This window comes from Saimiri boliviensis, chromosome 19 (genome assembly GCF_048565385.1).
Source record: "Saimiri boliviensis isolate mSaiBol1 chromosome 19, mSaiBol1.pri, whole genome shotgun sequence".
Taxonomy (NCBI): domain Eukaryota; kingdom Metazoa; phylum Chordata; class Mammalia; order Primates; family Cebidae; genus Saimiri; species Saimiri boliviensis.
In genome coordinates this window covers 32,002,067-32,020,762 of record NC_133467.1, presented here as the reverse complement: position 1 = coordinate 32,020,762, position 18,696 = coordinate 32,002,067, and the positions used below count along the sequence as shown (strand labels likewise).

The 18,696-nt window shown below is 48.0% G+C and overlaps 1 protein-coding gene and 1 non-coding gene across 10 annotated transcripts; both read left to right on the top strand.

Annotated features, from left to right (window-relative positions):
- The first annotated feature begins 12 nt into the window (after positions 1-12).
- On the top strand, positions 13-17,326 carry DUSP23 (dual specificity phosphatase 23). 9 transcript variants are annotated; one of them, XR_012515101.1, is made up of 5 exons: positions 13-504; positions 1,302-1,571; positions 2,533-2,624; positions 12,783-12,868; positions 16,366-17,326. XR_012515101.1 is itself a non-coding variant. In XM_010348528.3 (3 exons), exons 2-3 carry the CDS (start codon positions 238-240, stop codon positions 1,485-1,487), a joined length of 453 nt encoding a protein of 150 aa, XP_010346830.1. In that variant the 5' UTR covers positions 14-131; positions 236-237; the 3' UTR covers positions 1,488-1,690. The 9 variants fall into 9 exon arrangements, 1 of the variants encoding a protein (XP_010346830.1); XR_012515099.1 differs by lacking the exons at positions 12,783-12,868; positions 16,366-17,326 and adding exons at positions 3,708-3,838; positions 4,492-5,127; XR_012515096.1 differs by lacking the exons at positions 12,783-12,868; positions 16,366-17,326 and adding exons at positions 3,708-3,838; positions 4,399-5,127.
- On the top strand, positions 10,366-10,506 carry LOC120360297 (U4 spliceosomal RNA). The gene has a single exon (XR_005576853.1). It is a non-coding gene; the product is annotated as a U4 spliceosomal RNA (small nuclear RNA).
- Positions 17,327-18,696: the final 1,370 nt, after the last annotated feature.

Below are 18,696 nucleotides of genomic sequence, written 5' to 3'. Positions count from 1 at the left end.
GGGATCGCGGCCCTTCCCTCGGTCGCCCGGAGCCTGGGTTCCGCTTTTCAGCCCCGCCCCAGGCGCTGGGCCAATCCCGGAGGCGCGGCAGAGCGTCCCCAGGGACAGCGCCCCGCAGACCACGTGGCCCGGTAGGTGCGGGGTGACCCGGCCCGGAGCGGGCGAGGGGACGGGTGGGCGGAGCGGGGCGGGCCAGCCTCGCGCCCGTGACCCGAGGTCCTGTGCCCTCTCCCAGCGATGGGCGTGCAGCCCCCCAACTTCTCCTGGGTGCTCCCGGGCCGGCTGGCGGGGCTGGCGCTGCCGCGGCTCCCTGCCCACTACCAGTTCCTGTTGGACCTGGGCGTGCGGCACCTGGTGTCCCTGACGGAGCGCGGGCCCCCTCACAGCGACAGCTGCCCCGGCCTCACCCTGCACCGCCTGCGCATCCCCGACTTCTGCCCGCCGGCCCCCGACCAGATCGACCGCTTCGTGCAGATCGTGGACGAGGCCAACGCCCGGGGAGAGGTCAGCGGGCGGGCGGGGCGGCGCAGGGAGGGAGCGGCCTGGAAGGTCAGCAGGGGCCGCGGGCGGAGCTGGGGAGGCCGGGCCTGCTGGGACTTAGCTGGGCTGGGGAGGGACTGGGGCAGGCGGTAGGGCCGGGAGCCGGGGAAGCCAGTGCGGGGGAGGGGACGCTAAACGGCAGGAACGAAAGAGAGGGCGAAGCTCTGCCAAGTGGGCTTGAGGAGAGGCGGTGGAAAGCGGCGAATACTGTGAGTTGAAAAGGAGAAGGGTGTGGACGGACACCTGGCGGGGGGGGGGGCGGCGGGGGAGGGAGGGGGTTGAAGTCACGTGGAAGCCGTTTTAAAGCTGCCCGAGTATAATGGAACCTAAGTGGCTCCATTTAATGTTGACTTTAACAGCAACCGCATTTTTAAAAGGCAAGGAAGCAGATAAAATTAATTTCGGCGATCTTAATGAGATATTTTCATTCTTTTTTGTACTACCTCTTCGTACTTTGGTGCGTTTTCACACTGCGTTTCAGTTTGGGCTAGCCGCATTCCACATACGCAGCACCACGGTAGCCGTGACCAGTGGCTTCTGTATCGGGCAGCACAGGTGAAGGGCCGTGCGGAGGCGGGCAGCTCTTGAACCAGCCACTGCAGAGGCCTTCTAGCCACCCAGTGCAGGGACAGTCCTCCCTGACTGCTGCAGAGCCCTGGGCCTGGCACAGAAGCAGCAGCGGTGGGGAGAACCAAGTGAGGGGCAGGAAACAGTAGGGAGCGGGGGAGGCAGGCGGCACCCATCGCACACCCTCTTCATAGGCTGTGGGAGTGCACTGTGCTCTGGGCTTTGGCCGCACTGGCACCATGCTGGCCTGTTACCTGGTGAAGGAGCGGGGCTTGGCTGCAGGAGACGCCATTGCTGAAATCCGCCGACTACGACCCGGCTCCATCGAGACCTATGAGCAGGAGAAAGCAGTCTTCCAGTTCTACCAGCGAACTAAATAAGGGGCCTCAGTACCCTTCCACCAGGCCCTCACTCCCCTGCCTGCTGTGATCCATGGGGCCAGAGATGAAGCGAAGAGGACTAAGGTATTAAACCCTCCAGCTCGCATTGGCTCAAGACCCTGAAGTAGCCCACCCCTGCAGGCAGGTCCTGACTGAAGGGGAGGCTTGTACTGCTTTGGTGAATAAATGAGTTGTACGGACCAGGGTACGTTGCATGATACTTTGTAAAGCACTCCCACACATCAACTTTCAGCCTCACTGTAGCCCTGGATGAAGTGGCCAAAGCTCAGAGAAGCCCATCTTCCCACTTCTAGAAAGTGGAAGGGTGGGCCAGAACAGCAACACACATCTTCAGTCCCTTGAAGATGCTGAAATGCTGTGTATCTGTTCCCTGACAGTGTTTGATGTGTTTTCTGCGGAGCTAGCCGATGAAAAGGATTCAGGTCCAGAGTAGCTTCGTCTCTTGGCATTCCCAGGTCGCTGATGCTCACAGGCCAGGAGTCCCCTCCGTGTAGGCCCACCTGCTGCACACGTGTCACCCTTCTCTGGGGGATGACAACCTAGATGTCACAGCCTGGATGTCACACTCAGATGATCACCGTCTCCACTTCTCCGGGACTGGGCACCTCTTACCAACCTCAGATGCTGCTCAGCCCATCCTGGGCTCTCTAGCCCACTCTACTGCCCCACAACCTCAGGCCAAAGGATCCAGGAACAGAGCCAGTCTAGGCAGTTACGCGGAGCCAATATTTGACAATTAAATCAAGAGCTCCAGGGCCCTAAATCTTGACCACTTTTCTCAGATGTTATCTCCACTTATCCCCTGTTGGATCCCATTCTGCCCTCTGGTGGGCCCCGTTTTGCCGGCACCACTACGCTTTTGACTTTTGAGAGATGGGAAGAATGGCATACACCCACCAAATGGACTGTTTGCTGTAGGTCTGCCTGAATCCCTGTGCTCTCTTCTGCAATCGCAGGCTGCGTAAGATAGAAATTCACCACAAAATGTGTGAGTGCCCGTCTGTACCTGTATGATTCCTGTTAGATTTGGAGACCACACGGTGGAATGAGACATGATTCCTGCTCTTGGGAGCTCAGCCTGCTGGAGAAGATGGGCACGGATAGAGTCCACCACAGGTAATAGATGCTATTGTAGACATGCATTCCAGTCACAGTAGAGACATGGCGGGGTGGGGGGGAGCTCAAGGGCTCCCCTGTAGCTCTCATCCCTTGTATCCTAGACCAGAGACAGGCCTAGCCACCTGGTCCTCCCTTCTGCTGCTTTCCCCGCTTCCACTACTGACCACCCAGTTCATCCCTGTCCAACTCAACCTTAAATAAAAAGAGATATCAGCTGAAGTCTTGCCAATCTAAGAGAGGCCATAAGATGCCCGCTCCCCGGTTTTCCTTTATTTGTCAAATCTGAGTGATCAGTTCCTTCAAGCCTAGTCCCCACCTAGCCTACTCAGATGAAGACATCTCCCGAAGAGAAGAAACCCACGCATTCCAGCTGCAACAGGGGAATGAGAAACAACATAAATAGAGGATGCACTGAAACCCTTACCCTCCTGTCACCAAAAGTTCTGTCTACCCTGCTGTCCCCCATCCACGCCGCCCCCAACAGTATGGCTCTGTTCTGTTTCTGATGCAAACCAGAACATCTTCCAAAGGGGTGTGCGTGTGTGTGTGTTCATGTGAAGGGAGTAGGGCATGAAGGGTGTGAACGGACCCCTTCCTGAACCCCTTCCCCCTAGTCCGAGAGCTTACCAGGATGGAGAGAGAGAGAGGTGTGAGGCACGAAGCTTCTCCTAGTACATGCCTCCACTCGGGTCCTCACCTGCTAGGCCATCCAACCAACCCTTGCTTTTTCTACCTCTTTGTCCCCGTGTCACTCCATCCTCCCCACATCTCTGCACTGTGGAAGCGGAATATGCCGTTCCCTTCCTCCCAAGGCTCCTTCAAAGGAAACAAAATCTAACCCCATTAAAGCCCTGTGTACTGCCTCCATCTCCATAATTTAAGCAAGTCTCTGCCTCAAGAGTTCCTTAGGGAAATACACATATAATTAAGTGCTTAAGGAAACTGCTTTTTAAATAAGTAAGAGTTGGCTTGAAATGAAAAAACTCTGCCCTTGCATCTACCTGGGAGGTTAGCCTGAGGCTTCCTTTGGGCTCATTCCCACTCCCAATTTTTTTTTTTTTTTTTTGTCTTCTCACCAAGGCCTCTTATGTCTATGGCTACCAGTAAGGGGTAACAGACTAGTCATATCCCTTCCCATTCTACGCTGGAATAGATGATTTGTGCAAGGAACCAGCTACCACCATCTAAAAAGAACATTCGCCTCAAACCAGGTTTCTCAACTATTGACTTTGGAAGTGGGTGATTCTTTGTTGTTGGGACTGTCCTGTGCTTTGCTGGATCTTTCGCAGCTTGCCTGGCCTCTACTCACTACATGCCAGTAGCATGTCCCTCCTCCCCAAAGTTGTGACAACCAAAATTGTCTCTAGACATTGACAAATGTCCCCTGGGGGAGCAAAATCGGCCTCAGTTGAGATCTGCCTCAGACCAGCAAGCACTAGATGCAGCCATTGGCTTTCCTTTCTTCTGGGAGTGGAGGTGGGAACACACTTGGTAATGTCTCCTGTGAATGCACAGTTCTTAATAGGGCAGAAAGGACCAAACCTCCTACCTTTTCAAGCAATGTCTGGCAGCCATCCCCGGTCCCTCAGCCTTTTTCTTGGCTGCTTTCCCCAAACAGTACCAGACACCACTAACCTTCCATATTCAGGAGACTTTGATTCTCAATGAGCTGCTGATGGGCACAGCTGTAGTAACATCTACTCCCACCCCCGTGTCTTTTTTTTTTTTTTTTTTACATTTAATTCATGTTTATTCTCTGGTATGTGATCAGAGTTCTCTGCTGAATGGAGGCTTCTCTATCTGGAAAACATCCCTGAACATCATTTGGGCTCTGCAGCGGTCACCTCTTGAGTTCCTCTTTCAGAAAACTGATGCAGAAACGACTGGAAGCAGGTCAGGAGGAGCGACAGCCACACTCTTCTTTGAGAAGATTCCTCCCCATCCTGATTCTCCCACCTCCACTTCCCCTGGAGGACTCCCTGACCAGGGCACTTTTGCTCTCTGGGTTCTGGATTCCATGACTGCCTCACAAGCCATGTATCCCAAGACAGCCTTCCTGCTGCAGAGAGTACTGGGGTGGGGAGACAGGCCACACACTGCATACACTGAGGCTGGCTGACACCTCCCTTGGATCCGTACTTGGTCATCACCTTTACATCCTGACCCATTCATGACACGTGGGGCTCCTGTCCACAGGAGGCTCATCACTGCTCTTCCTCTGACTGAGGAGACACTCCTCATCACACCTTCCCACCTGCCCCCCACCGTCCCCAAGATCCAGCCTTCCCAGGGCAATGATGGGCACATTACCTGGGGCAGAGATTTGATCCAAACCGTAAACCATTTCCCAGAATGCACTGCACCCATTTGCCAAGCTTCAAATCAAATGTTCTGCTGTTCCAGCCTGCCATTCTCTCTGAGAATTTGGTCTCACAGGATTGCTTTGTCACAAAACAATGTCAGTCACCATAAATGCATTTTACATTTTGTCATGACTGTACTTTTCTGATGTAATTGCCGTCATTTACAAAGTGCTTACCATGTAGCAGGTGTTTTACATACCTCGTGTTATTATTTTATCCTTACAACTCTGCAAGTCACATATTTCCCCCTTTTTAAAGATGAAGGAACTGAGATTTAGATAAGTAACATGCCCAAAGCCACACACTGCTGACGGAGCTGGGTTACAAACGCAAGTCGTAACTTCAGAGTTCATGTTTCTTTGACTAGACATCCCATTTGCCAAGACTTTTCCTGGTTCCAGCCCACAAAGGAGCCTGAATTCCTGATTAGAGCTTGGCCTCAGGGGCCGTCTCATCAGCATGGCTTCCAATGACCACTCTTTTTATTCGCTTAGGAAGCCAAAGAACAACCCTGCATCTGACACTGATGTCAGTAGCACCTGAATTATGTGCTTCTCCTTAAAATGTGGCCAGATGACATTTTGGTCTGGATGATAAAAAATAAATAAATAATGTGGCCCGAGTGTTTAAGAGCAAAATAGTGACACTGATTTATCAGGGTGGTTCTGTCACATCCATTATTATCTAATTCAAGCGTACAGATATCCTTACCTGGCATGACAGTCTTAAGGCATGTGTGCTTGGTAACAAGCCCTCAAAAACGTCTTTTTATTTCTGATGATTTACTGAAAACCCTAATACCTTTTCTGGTTTTCTTGTTGTTTGAGCCCTTAATGCAGGCTGGGAACTGTGCCAAATGCTTTACAGACATTATCTCATTCCATCCTCAAACAAACAAACAAACAAAAACAAAAACCCTATGAACAAAATATTACCATCACCAGTGCACAGATGGATAAACTGACCCAGAGAGTTTAAGTGATCTGCCCGCAGTCACCGAGTTGAACAGGATTCAAATTTCAGGCTGTCTAACTCTAAACCACCTTCCATCTTGGGAGCAGAGAGAATAGACTTTGTTGTAATTAGAAAATAGATAACAGCATCTTGTGTTCCCCAGAATGGAGGCATCTGGACTCACAGGGCCATTGGTGGAGCTCTCCGATCACACAGTGTTCAGTGGTATAACTCTGGCTTGGGAGGGTGCAGGCTGCAAGCACAGTCGCCATCTCTAACAGGCTTCTGCCTAAAGCCTCCATCACCATCAAAAATATAATTCCCTGTTGACTTAGAAATGAATTACATAAGCACTTCTCCCATTACTTTTAAATTTTTCTCTGGCTATTACGGATTCAAGGCATGCTCTTGAGAAGAGAGTATGCTTGTCCAAGCAAGCAGAAATTTAAGAAACACTTTGGCGCATATCCATGCCTGAAGTTGATGACTTATTTGCAACCTTGATAACACAGTTTTTTCTGCCGATAAATTGCTTAAATTTGACAACTCTTTCACCCTATTTGTCCACTGACTTACTCTGCCATAATCAATTAATGATGTTTTCAATGTGTGGCCTTCAGTATGGCAAACAGTTCTGGGATTATTTCCCTGCCAGCTTTCGTCAACGAAAAGAGTCAAACTCTAAAATATTTTAAGAGATTTATTCTGAGCCAAATATGAGTGACCATGGCCCATGACACAGCCCTCAGGAGATCCCGTGTGCCCAAGGTGGTCGGGGTACAGCTTGGTTTTATACATTTTAGGGAGGCATGAGACATCAATCATCAATCAAATACATTTAAGAAATCCATTGGTCTGGTTCAGAAAGGCAGGACAACTCCTAGTATAAATGCAAAGTTGGATACAATTAGCCAATATGCAATGCATAAATATTTAAGCAATGTTATAGTGATTGAAGAGATAAGAGGAGTGAAATTTGAAAAGATGAACCTTCAAAGAGATATGAAGGGTGAGGTTGGATAGCCTAAAACAAGTGTCCCCAAACTGCGGCCCCCTGAGGCCATTTATCCAGCCCCCCACCGCACTTCAGGAAGGGGCACCTCTTTCGTTGGTGGTCAGTGAGAGGAGCACAGTATGTGGCGGCCCTCCAACGGTCTGAGGGACAGTGAACTGGCCCTCTGTGTAAAAAGTTTGGGGACGCCTGGCCTAAAGGGATATACAAATGCTGGATGCTATTAAAAATACCAGTGTTATGTATTGGGTGCAGAGTCCACATAGGGAGCTTTAGACAGAGGGGTGAACAGGATAAAGGGGTATCAGTAAGGGGAAAGAAAGATATGGGGAGTCGATTGGCGTAGATGAGGTGGGAAGCAGGAAATGCATGGTTGCAGGAAAGGCAGTGAAAGGGCGGCAGAAACTCATGCCAAAGGGTTTGGTTCATATCTGATCAACAGTGTGGAGTCACCACAGTTTTCTGAGTAGAGGACATGTCACTAGGTCCGATTTTTTTCAGTTACGCTCTGACAGCTCTGGCTCCGTTACTTAGCTGCAATACAGTGCATTATGATTTAACACTGCCAAAGAGAGACGGGATCTCACAGCTGCTGATTTTTAAGGCTTTTCAGAAGATAAGAGTTAAGTAAGAACCTGCTTTTCCTGCTTGCTGGAAGTTAATGACTTTGATGCTTTGCAAAAGAAAGTAAAAGGGTTGTTAAGTCAGAGTGCTCACCCTCTGGGCCTGCGGGTTATGATTTTTTAATGCTTTTCAAGTGGGAAAAGATCTCAAGTGAGTGTCATCCCTGCATGCTAGAAATATATGTCTTTCAGACAGCAGCTGGCACAGCCTCCTGCACACCCACTGCTCTGCCTGATTCACTGCAGTCACATTTTAAATCTTGGAATGTTGCCATAACTCAGTTGACCCAATTCACAGGTCCACAGGGGCAGTGACCCTGGTGCTGCAACTCAGTCCAGCACCTTGCAATTTCTCCCTCTTGTCCCAAGTCAGGGGGTGCCCTGAGCCTTCAAACTTTCCGCCTCAGTTGCATCCCTACTCTTTCCCCCTCTCTGCCACTACGTCTGTCCACTTACCCTCAAACCTGTCTTCTCTTCTCCAAATAGGGATCCATTTGTCAAGTACTAAGGAGCCACACAAACCAGGTGGTGTGTTTTTTCTGTAACAGAGAGCATGGTATATGCTGAGTAGGGGAGGGCTGGGGACTACAAAGACACTTCCCCTTAGAGGAACATTCCAGGTCCTGGAAAAGTCAAGGCAGCTGCAAATGCCAGACTCAGGCATCTTTTGGTCAACACTCTTCTCCTGAAGACCTAGAAAATCACAGACCAGCACAGGCACCGGGGATTCCTCTCCTGCCCCTCACAGGGGACTGCAGAGCCCAAGGTGGGACTGGGTGGTGGGAACAAGTCTGGGTCTCCACATCGTGTTCTGCAATCCTGTGGTCCCAGATCTGCCCTGGCACCAGTGCTCAAATCCCTCCAGGGAGAAAGAAAGACTGAAAAGGCATGGTGGCCCATGCAAGAGTCAGGCCACACTCTTGAGAGGGACCCTCAACCCACCCCAACCCACCTCTGCTCTTTTAATAACCTGGAAGCCACAAAGAAGTCAGTGGAAACCGCAGGTGAGGCAAATCAGAAAGAAACTAGGACACTACAAATTAAAATAAGAATAATAACAAGATATGATTTTATATACAGCAGGATTGGACACACCCCCCCAACACACACACACACACACACACACACACGCACACATATTCATACACACACCAAATCTCAAAATACTAAAGTTGCCAAGGCTAAGGGGAAATGGGAACTCCTAAATTGCTGAGGATAAGTAAATCATTACAGTAAGCTTGGAGAATGATAAGTTGACTAGTTCACCCCCAAATCCAGTCACTTCACTTCATATATATTTGCAGACAAACACTGCATTTGAGTAAGTTGGTGACATGGATGAAGCTCCTAACTTATTCATTAACACGATGCATATTTTATTGAGCACCTACTATATGCCAAGCACAATTCTAGGGTCTAAAAATTGAGTGTGAACATAAAATGTCCGCTTCCATGGAGTATAAATACAGCCTTGTTTAAATAGGCAAAAACTGAAAACGACCTGAAAATATGTTGTTAGGAGAATGGACAAACACTGAATTAGAGATACCAGTATCAACACAGATGTGTTTTGGAAACAATGGTGGTTGGGTAGGGAAGAAACTTGCTGATACAAAATACTATGTGTACGACTAAAAACAAATAATTGTATAAATTGTGCGTGGGTACATACATACGTTACACAAATAAATGGTTTGGACACCTACCAAACTCGGAATCTTAGCTGCCTCTGAGAAGGGAGAGAGAAAAGACCAGGAAGGAGAACTTCAAGTTCAGCTGAAATGCTTTACTTCCTAAAAAGAAAGCATCTGAAGCCAATGTATCCGTGAAAGTGTTCGCCGTGCATGTTGAAGATGTTAAGCATGCAGACGTTTGTTGTAGCACGTTGGGTCCTTTTTTATTTTAGTTCAAGATAGGGAAGTTTTTGTTTCGTATTGCTTTCAAATTCTGGAAAAGAAGTAGGGGAGAGAAGGATTAAGACCTTATCTCCTGGTAACTCAGGTGCCAGAGGCTGCTCTAAATGTGCCTCTGGGATCCTGATCTCCAACCACCTGACCCTTGTACAGGACAACTGGGAGAGAGAAGAGCAGAGTCTCCCTCCTGCTGCTGCCCTAGATCTCAGCAAGCCGCCGGGTGCCTGCTGTGCCCACCTCCCCGCCACCGGCTAAGTCAGCGAGCGAGCGGAGCTCCGTAATTTCACCCACACTGCCGTGGGAGTGGAAATTTGCTCAGCCACTTTGAAGAGCAATCTGGCACTATCTAGTAAAGTCGAAGAGACACATACTCTATTATTCAGAAATTCTGTTTTTAAGGTTTTACCCTAGAGAAACTCGCAAACATGTACCCAAGGAGACATGCGCAAATGTTCTTTGCAGCATTGTTTATAATGGCCAAAACTCGAAAATGGCGTCATTATCCATCATTAGGAGAATAGATGAAATCAGACATGTGTATTCAATGAAATACTGTGCCACCGTGGAGATGATGAGAGCGACACATGTCAGTGGGAATCCATCTCACAGACGCGGCTGAGGAAAAGGGCGAGTTGCAGAGTCCTCCACAGTAAACTACCATTTACATAAAATTGCAGCTGTTCTGAACAGTACCACGTGTTGTTGATCAGTGCAGGTATATGTAGTGAAAGTATGAAAACACACCTGGGAAGGATGAATGCCAGGTTCAGGGGTGACTTCTGGGAACGGAGAAAGAATAGAATTAGGGAGGAGTATATATAGGACTTCAGCTGATACAGCGCTATTTTATTTCATTAAGAAAAACGGAAACCTAGCTTTGTGCAGTGGCAGTATCGTAGCCAATGAGGTTTATCCAAGGCGCGATTATTGCTAATTGAAAACTTTTCCCAATACCCCACCATGGTGACTTGAAATATAGTTGGCATTGGCAATTTTTTACTGTCTCTATGGAGACAGAATTTTAAAAAGAGAGAGAGAGAGAGAGAGAAAACCTGAAGCGACTACGGCAACATTTTTTAATTAAAAAGTATTGGGTGGTGAGTATCCAAACATTTCTTATGTTCTTTCATATGCTTTTCACTTTTGAATATTTAATATTTATTTATTATTCATCTTTATTATTTGTTGATTTATTTAGAGAGGGCAGGAAGACAGGTGGTGCATAGGGGAAGAGGCTCTGAGACAAAGAGAAGAGTGGGCCAGGTACGTGGCTCACACATGTAATCCCAGCACTTTGGGAGACCCAGGTGGGTGGATCACTTAAGGTCGGGAGTTCGAAACCAGCCTGGCCAACATAGCAAAACTCTGTCTCTACAAAAAATACAAAATTAGCTGGGCATAGTGGCATGAGCCTGTAATCTCAGCCTCTCTGGAGGCTGAGGAAGGAGCTTGAACCTGGGAGAAGGAAGTTACGGTGAGCCCCGATTGCGCCACTGCACTCCAGCCTGGGCAACAGAGAGTGACTATGTCTTAAAAAGAGAGAGAAAGAGAGAAGCACCTAAGAAAGGAAGGTGCTCCCTGTGTTAGCAGAGCTGAAACATCAGCCAGAGAATAGTAAGAGGGGGCATGGCCTCAGGGCAGGCCAGACAGACAAGGCTGGGCATGCAGGGCGTTATAAAAGAGGAGACGGTTTATTCTCAGTGCAATGGAGAGGCACTGGGGGCTTTAGCCAGAGGAGTATTTACATTGGTCTCTTTACACTGATTATGTCACCTCTGTGGTCTCTGTGAAAGATGGAAAAAAGGAGCATAGGAGCAGAGGCCAGGAAAAGACTTAGAGGCTTTTACAGTAATGTAGGCAAAGGACATTGGTGAACTCCACTGTAATGGTGGCAGGGAAGATGGAGAGAATAAGGTGAATTTGAGATATATTTTGAAGAGAAGTCAATAGAACTTGGGAATGGATTAGATGTGAAGGATGATCGTGAGGTTTGGATTTGAGTAACTTGTGGCACTATTTACCAAGATGAGAAGGCTAGCGGGGATGAGAGCAGGGACCGTGACAAGAGCTGTTTGTGTGTTTGTTTACTTGTTCCCAGCAACGAGGAGAGGGACAGAGTTTTATTTTGGACATATCAAGTTCGAGACGACTGTGACCCACCCAAGTGAAGGAGTAGAGCTGGGCATTGCATATTCAGGTCCAAAGTGCTCGGGAGAGGTTGAGTCAGATCAGGAGATACTAATTCGGGTGTCACCAGAGTATGATTTCCAGCCATGAGACAGTGTAAATAGCAAACCCTGAGCAGCCCTACATTTAGCGTCAGGAGAAAGAGGAGGATCCAACAATCAGACTAAGAAGTGGCTGACGAGGCAGGAGAATCAGGAGAGGGGACGCGATGCCTTCCAAGACAGAAAAGCATTTCAGAGTGGAAGCAGTGCTGAACCGTGGAAATGCAGAGTGGCCGAGTTAGCAGAGGGCCGAGAATCCCTTGCTGGAGCCAGCAACACAGGAGTCTTTGTGACTTTAGCAAAAGCAGTTCAGTGGGGTGGTGGGGGCTGAGGCCAGATCACCCACGGTTAGGGAGTGAGTAGAGATTGCAGAAGAAGAAACAGTGTGGGTGAGTCTTCTGGCCCAAACGGAAGGGAGGCGAAAGATGGGGAGGAAGCTGAAAAAGGTGAGTGAGGCAAAGGAGAGGCTTGGTTTGCTTTACATGTTATTGTGCATGTCCATATGCAGATGAAAAAAATCCAGTAGAGAGAGAAATTGATGTGGAAAAGAGTAGAGGAAATGAATGCAGGAAGGAGTGCTTTGAGAAGAGCAGTGAAAAGGGAATGCATGTGATGCAGCCTCACTCAGCAAGTCAGGATTCTAACTCAAGCCCATCGGACTCACACGCCATGCTCATTCCCAGGTGCCTCTTTCACTCACCCATGACTATCCAACTCCCAAAGTCCAGTGCATTAAATGCTTCACCACCAGCACCTCTAAAGACACGGGTTTTATAGTCTTCGCATTTCCATCTGGGTTCTGCATCTACCCGAGGAACTGGAGGAGAAAACAAGCAAACTGGAGAAAATGAAATCTGACCGATTTTAAGCATTCTATATAAATTCATGAAATAGATTATGTTTGACGGTGGTAAACAGAGAACCCAAAAAATATCCGATTTATCACTTTGATTATATATTCTTTTCTTCCTCAATCTCCAGCCAAGAATGAGCCTCCAGCCATTTTCGGTTTTTTCTGGGGAGCCATTCCCTGATTTCTAAAGCTGTTTTTGGTAACCACAGACTTCCGGTCAAGGATGTGTTATCTGAACCACGCTGAAGACTTCACATGCTGCCTACGATGGCACATGCGAGGAGGAATGCAGTGGGTATGTACGAAATTGAAAGTAAGGAAATAGAGAACAGTGTGGAGTTCTGATTCAAGGGAACACCGCAGGTTAAATTGATATCCCTCCAAAAAAACTGACTGCCCCGCAGGAAAGTAATAGGTACTGAGTTATCTGGATACTAAGCTAATGCAGAGTCAACCAACCACCATTAGGAAAGTAACGTTACCCTAAAATCCACTTATTCATGAATAAGAGAATGAGTGGGTAAGAGGACCTGAAGGAGGGCAGGTGAGAAGGCAGTTAGCAGCCATCACGCTGACTGTCACTGCACATGAGCAGGAGCAGGGTGCAGGGGACCTCTGCCTTATTGCAGTCTCCATCCCACACATAAGTGTTGAACACCTGCTTCCAGGCACTGAGGGTACAGCAAAGAGCAAGACAGAAATGGGCCTTGCCCTCAGAAAGCTGGCAGTCTCTTGGACTAGTGCACACAAGAGGCAAACACAGTACTGGGGGAAGGTGCCGAGTGCTCAGACGGGAGATGTATGTGCACCTAACTCAGTACCGGGGGAAGGTGCCGAGTGCTCAGACGGGATATATGTGCACCTAACTCAGTACCAGGGGAAGGTACCGAGGGCTCAGACAGGATGTATGTGCACATAACTCAGCCTGGTGGGGGGACGGTGGTCAGGAAAGTGTTTCAGCAGGAAGGGTTGTTGTATAAACTTTGAAATGTAAGACACGACCGAGATTCAGCCAGACTGACAGTGAGGACGGGCAGTCGGGAGATGACAAACAGGAAAAGCATAAAACACATGTGTGTGCGCACAAACACACAGCATCCATTATCTAAAAGGGCCATGTGAATGGGAACATTACTGCTGCTTTATTTTGCACTTTGGGAAAGTCAGAGTCATGGCAAACCGTTTCTGGTTCTCAGTCAGGGTGAGTGGCGATGTTGAACAATGTAGGAAACAGAAAAGGACCAGGTTGGGAGGTCGAGGCTGGCTGGGTTCAGCCTCGACATTCAGTAAAAGGAGCTCTGAGACCTCCACATGGAGCTCTCCAGCAAGCAGCCAGATACTTATATCAGAAGCTCAGGCTTATGGCTTGGGCTAGAAAGATATATTTGGGATTCATTGGATTAGAAGTAGCAGTTTAAGCCATGGCACAGATGAGCATGCTTAGTGAGAGAAACACTCTCACTAAAAGGGCAAGTGAGAAGAGAAAAGGGCACGGGACCAGGGGAGGAAGAACTCCTTCACAGCCACTAGAGAAGGGAGGCTGAGCCTGCCGAAAAACATGGGAAGGTGTTTCTGGGAGGGATGGTAGGAAAACAGGACGGAGCTGCTTCACGGTGGTTTAACAGGGAGGGAATAACCACAGTAACGACAGTAGCGTGCACCCAAACAAAATGAGGACAAAACCTGTCCATTGGATAGGCCGGAGACGTGAAAGAACCACATCTGAAGCCAAATTGGAATGGGTTGAAGACAAGGGAGGAGCAAGCTAAGACGCGCCAGTGCTTGCCGAACCTTTTTGCTTTGTGGAAATACAGAAAATTTTATTTCAGTAGACAATGGGCAGTTGCACAAGGCTGGTCCCAGCTGGAAGTGCAGCCCCACACAGATGCTCTGAGGGCTAAGGAAATCAACATTTTATAACACCTGTAGCCATTTGAGATACACCAATACGTCTCAGAATACCAAGTGGGAAGGTCTGCCACAGACCACTTTCTCAGCCAGCATGGCTGTGAACTGGGGCTCCCAGAGGGGTGTGGAATCAAGGTGTGTTTGCTGGCTTAGTTTGGTTTGGTTAGAAGAGTTTTTTTTAAAAAGACGTCAGCATCTTTCAGAAGCATCTGTGGAAAAAAATCCAGTTGAGATGGGGGCACTGAATTCATGGGAGAGAAAAGGGTAGTGTAGCATTGGTGGTATAAAGCTCCTTAGAAGATACAAAAGAATCCAATTTTAGGTAGAGGGGTAAATGTACAGGATACCGTGTGTGCAAAAGTGTAATTCGCTCCACCATCCTAGAAATTGGATGTCCTTATTACCGTGTTACAAATTTAAAACCTGAAGCTTAATTAGATTAAGTCACTGCCCCAGGTTCCTTGCCTAGTAAGCAACATAGCCAGGACTATAACCTATATTTTTCTGACTTCAAAACTCCTAACAATTATGTTTAGGTGCTAGGCCTAGAGATGCAAAGATGAGCTAGATTCAGTCCTTGCCTTAGAAGAGGTCACATACTGAAAGTAGACAGAAGTACTAAAATAAATATAACATGGAGTGATAAATAGAATAATGGTGACATGGGGGAAAATGCTTTCGGAAGCACAAAAACTATACCCAAGTATATGCCTGTCACATCCTGAACTCATGGAGGCAGGGGTGGACTTGGCAAACTGCAAGGGCTAAAGAGAAATAAAAATAAACGGATGGATGGATGGATGAATGGATGGATGGGTGGGTGGGTGGGTGGATGGTTGGGTGGCTGGGTGGCTGGGTGGGTGGATGGGTGGATGGGTGGATGGGTGGATGGGTGGATGGGTGGATGGATGGGTGGATGGATGGATGGATGGGTGACTGGGTGGGTGGGCGGATGGATGGATGGATGGATGGATGGATGGATGGATCGATCGATCGATGGATGGATGGATGGGTGGATGGGTGGATGGGCGGATGGGTGAATGGGTGGCGGGATGGATGGCTAGAGAATAATAGTTCAATATGAATAAAGAGTCCCTCCTTAGGACAAGTGACGTTCATGTAGCCACAAGAGGTCGCTGCAGACCCGATGCAGATGAATTTTTTCCATTAGTGCTGCCATGCTCTCTCCAGTAGCTTTCAGGGAGAAAGGGGTTAGGATGGAGAGAGGGAATGAGGATGAACCAGATGCCCCATAGCTTTTTCTGCCCTCTGTAGGCCAGACCCAGGGCTTCATGCCTAGTCTGGCTCCATCTTCACCCTACTCCTTGTCAGTTCCACTCCTGTCCTAAGTTCTAGGCTTTTGATATGTTTCTCCAACATGTCCTGTCTTTCAGACCTGACTCAGAAATGGTGTCAGCTTTCTTCTTGGGCCTGTAGTTCTATCTATGAATGAGACTCCAGCCCCAACTGGCTTTCTGGCTAAGCGCCTTTGCACAAATTACTTCATCTTTCTAGGCCTCACCAAAAACACTAAGGTTGGGAGGAAGGCTGTGGTAGTTCAAGGCTTCCTGACCCACACTTCTTACACCTTCACCAAGCACTTCCTGCTGGCCAGGCATTGGCATAAGCCTACAGTATCCAAGAAGGCAGACACTTGTCACATGTAGCTGTTTAAATTTTTTAAATTTCAACTAAAGTAAAAACAATTAACTTCAGTGTCTCCATCTCATGAGTCAATTTCAAGTGCTTCATAGCTCTATGCAGCTACTGAACTGGACAGGCCAAAGAACATTTTCATCACTGAAAGTTCTATTAGACCTTGCTGTCTGAGTGCATTGTGTGTGTTTAATCTTGTTTGACCTTCATAACAACCCTATGATGCAGGTAGAGTTATTCATCCACTTTGGAGATAAGGACCGTGAGACACAGACTGGATAAAAAAGTGAGCCAAGGTCTCTCACCACATTCGGATCCAGAGTGAAGATCCAAGCTCAGATGTTTGGCTTCAGGGCCAATCAATCACGCGGAGCTGTCTGCTACCCCAAGCTCTCCTGCTGTCCCCTCTCGCCTCCAGGAGCTGCACTGACTTATCCTATTCCCCAGTGGCCATTGTTCCTGACTACTGCCACCCTGACAACGGACTCTGAGTGATGAGGGCACCAAGGCCTGGAGCATCTTCTAGATGAGGATCCACACTCTATTTTTCTCCCACCTCCTGTCAGCCCCTCAATTCCCTTAGAGTATCAGTGTTCGTGTATCATGGATTTTCCCATCTCCCCTAACGCATCCCATTCTCAGTTCAAGGTCAGCCCGAATCCTGGAAGATTCCTAACCTGCGTAGCAGTCCTGTTGCTGTTTTTCTAGGGTCACCTTCATCCCCAAGGGAATGACGTGCAGCCAGCTCAGCTCAGAGAGCCCGTTGCACTGACACCTCTGAAAGTGATGCAGCAGCATCTCACTCTGCAGGGGAAGTGCGAGAAGTCGGGCTGCAGTTCACACGCTCGTGCTGCCGGAACCCTGTGAAGGTAGAAGTTGCCAGGGCCGGGGCTTCAACCATTTTGTGTGCAAACCACAAGCCTTTGCAAGCTAGACCACTTGTGGTTGTCCCCTCTCGCTCTCCTGCCCCAGCTGCTGCTCTGCAGAGCTTCCACATACCCACAGGACCTGCAGCCGAATGAAGCTGTGGGCAACTCAGGAGATCTGTTGGAAAGAGAACGATAGAGGAAAATGTATGAATGTTGCCATCTTCAGGTGACTGGTCAAGAGATCCACTTCCTACTCTACTTCCTCATTCCTTTTACCTCTTACCTAAACAACTGAGTCAGCAAAAAATAATAATAATAATAAAACAAAAAATGCCTGGCAGTGTCAAATTAATTTCCCACTTCCACTGAGTCAGAGAATCTAGGGCAAGAAAACTTAGAAAATTCTCTCTCTCCATTCCTGGCCTCAGCAATAAGCACATCAAATTCTATCAGGCTGTGCAGAAGTTCTCGCTTAAAGATTTCCAGGAAGAACTTTACTGTCAGAAAATACTTACTTAGTCGGGCATGCTGGCGCACACCTGTAATCCCAGCTACTTGGGAGGCTGAGGCAGGAAAATGGCTTGAACTTGGGAGGCGAAGGTTGCGGTGAGCCAAGATTACACGCCAGTCTGGGCAACAAAGCGAGACTCCTCAAAAAAAAAAAAAAGAAAGAAAAGAAAAGAAAAAAGAAAATGCTTCCTAATATTTTGCCTGCCTCTGTGTTTCACCTTAAACTCTCCCATTCTGTCCACAGAGGAGATGGAAATGTGCAACCTCTTTCTGTGCTGAGGGACCGTTGAATAATTTCCAATTTGTATCTATTACAAATGATGCTGCTGAGAGCACTCTTGTACACGTTTTTGGATGCCCATATGTATACATTTCTGTTCAACATGTACCTAGGAGTGAAAATGCTGAGCCATCAGGAATCCCTGTGGTTAGTCTTGGTAGTTTCTGCCAGGCCATTTTTCTAATGAGTGTACCAATTTATAGTCACACTAGTAGTGCACAAGAGTTCTAATTTCTTCACATCCTCACCAATACACGGTAAAGGATTGCATGGGGAGGGTCACTGGGTTCCCCCCACCCAGCTCAGTCTCAGCTGGTATCACTCCCTTATTCTTATGGTAGGTGTAATGGTATCTCATTGTGGTTTAAATTTGCATTTCCACAGTAATTTATGATGTCAGGCTCCTTTTGCAATGTTTATTTGACATGTAGATATCTGCTTCTGTGAAGTACCTATCCAGTTCTTTTTGTCCATTTTTCTAGTATGTTGTCTGTGTGTGTGGTGTTTTTGTTTTTTTTTTTTTTTACTGACTTGCAGAAATTCTCATATTTCATATACAGGCTCTTTGTTGCCACATATATTTAAGCTATCTCATCACACCACAGCTCACCTAGTCCCTCTCTTAATGGTGTCTTTTAAGGAAGAGTTCTCAAAATAACACCTGCCAGTCTTAAAAGGCTCAGATTCTGGAGCTCCATCTGCGCTCTACTCTGAACCCATCGATGCCTGATTCCCTCCCGAACTGAGGATCCTGTGAACAGTCCTCAGAGCTCCACTTCTCCATCCCATTGCGGCATCCACACACATCTGCCTCTGGAGACATGAGGGCCTCCGAAGCTAGGAGGTCACTCGGGGGTCAGAGAGTAGATGAGCTTAGTTTTCCAGTTGGGTGCCATCTCC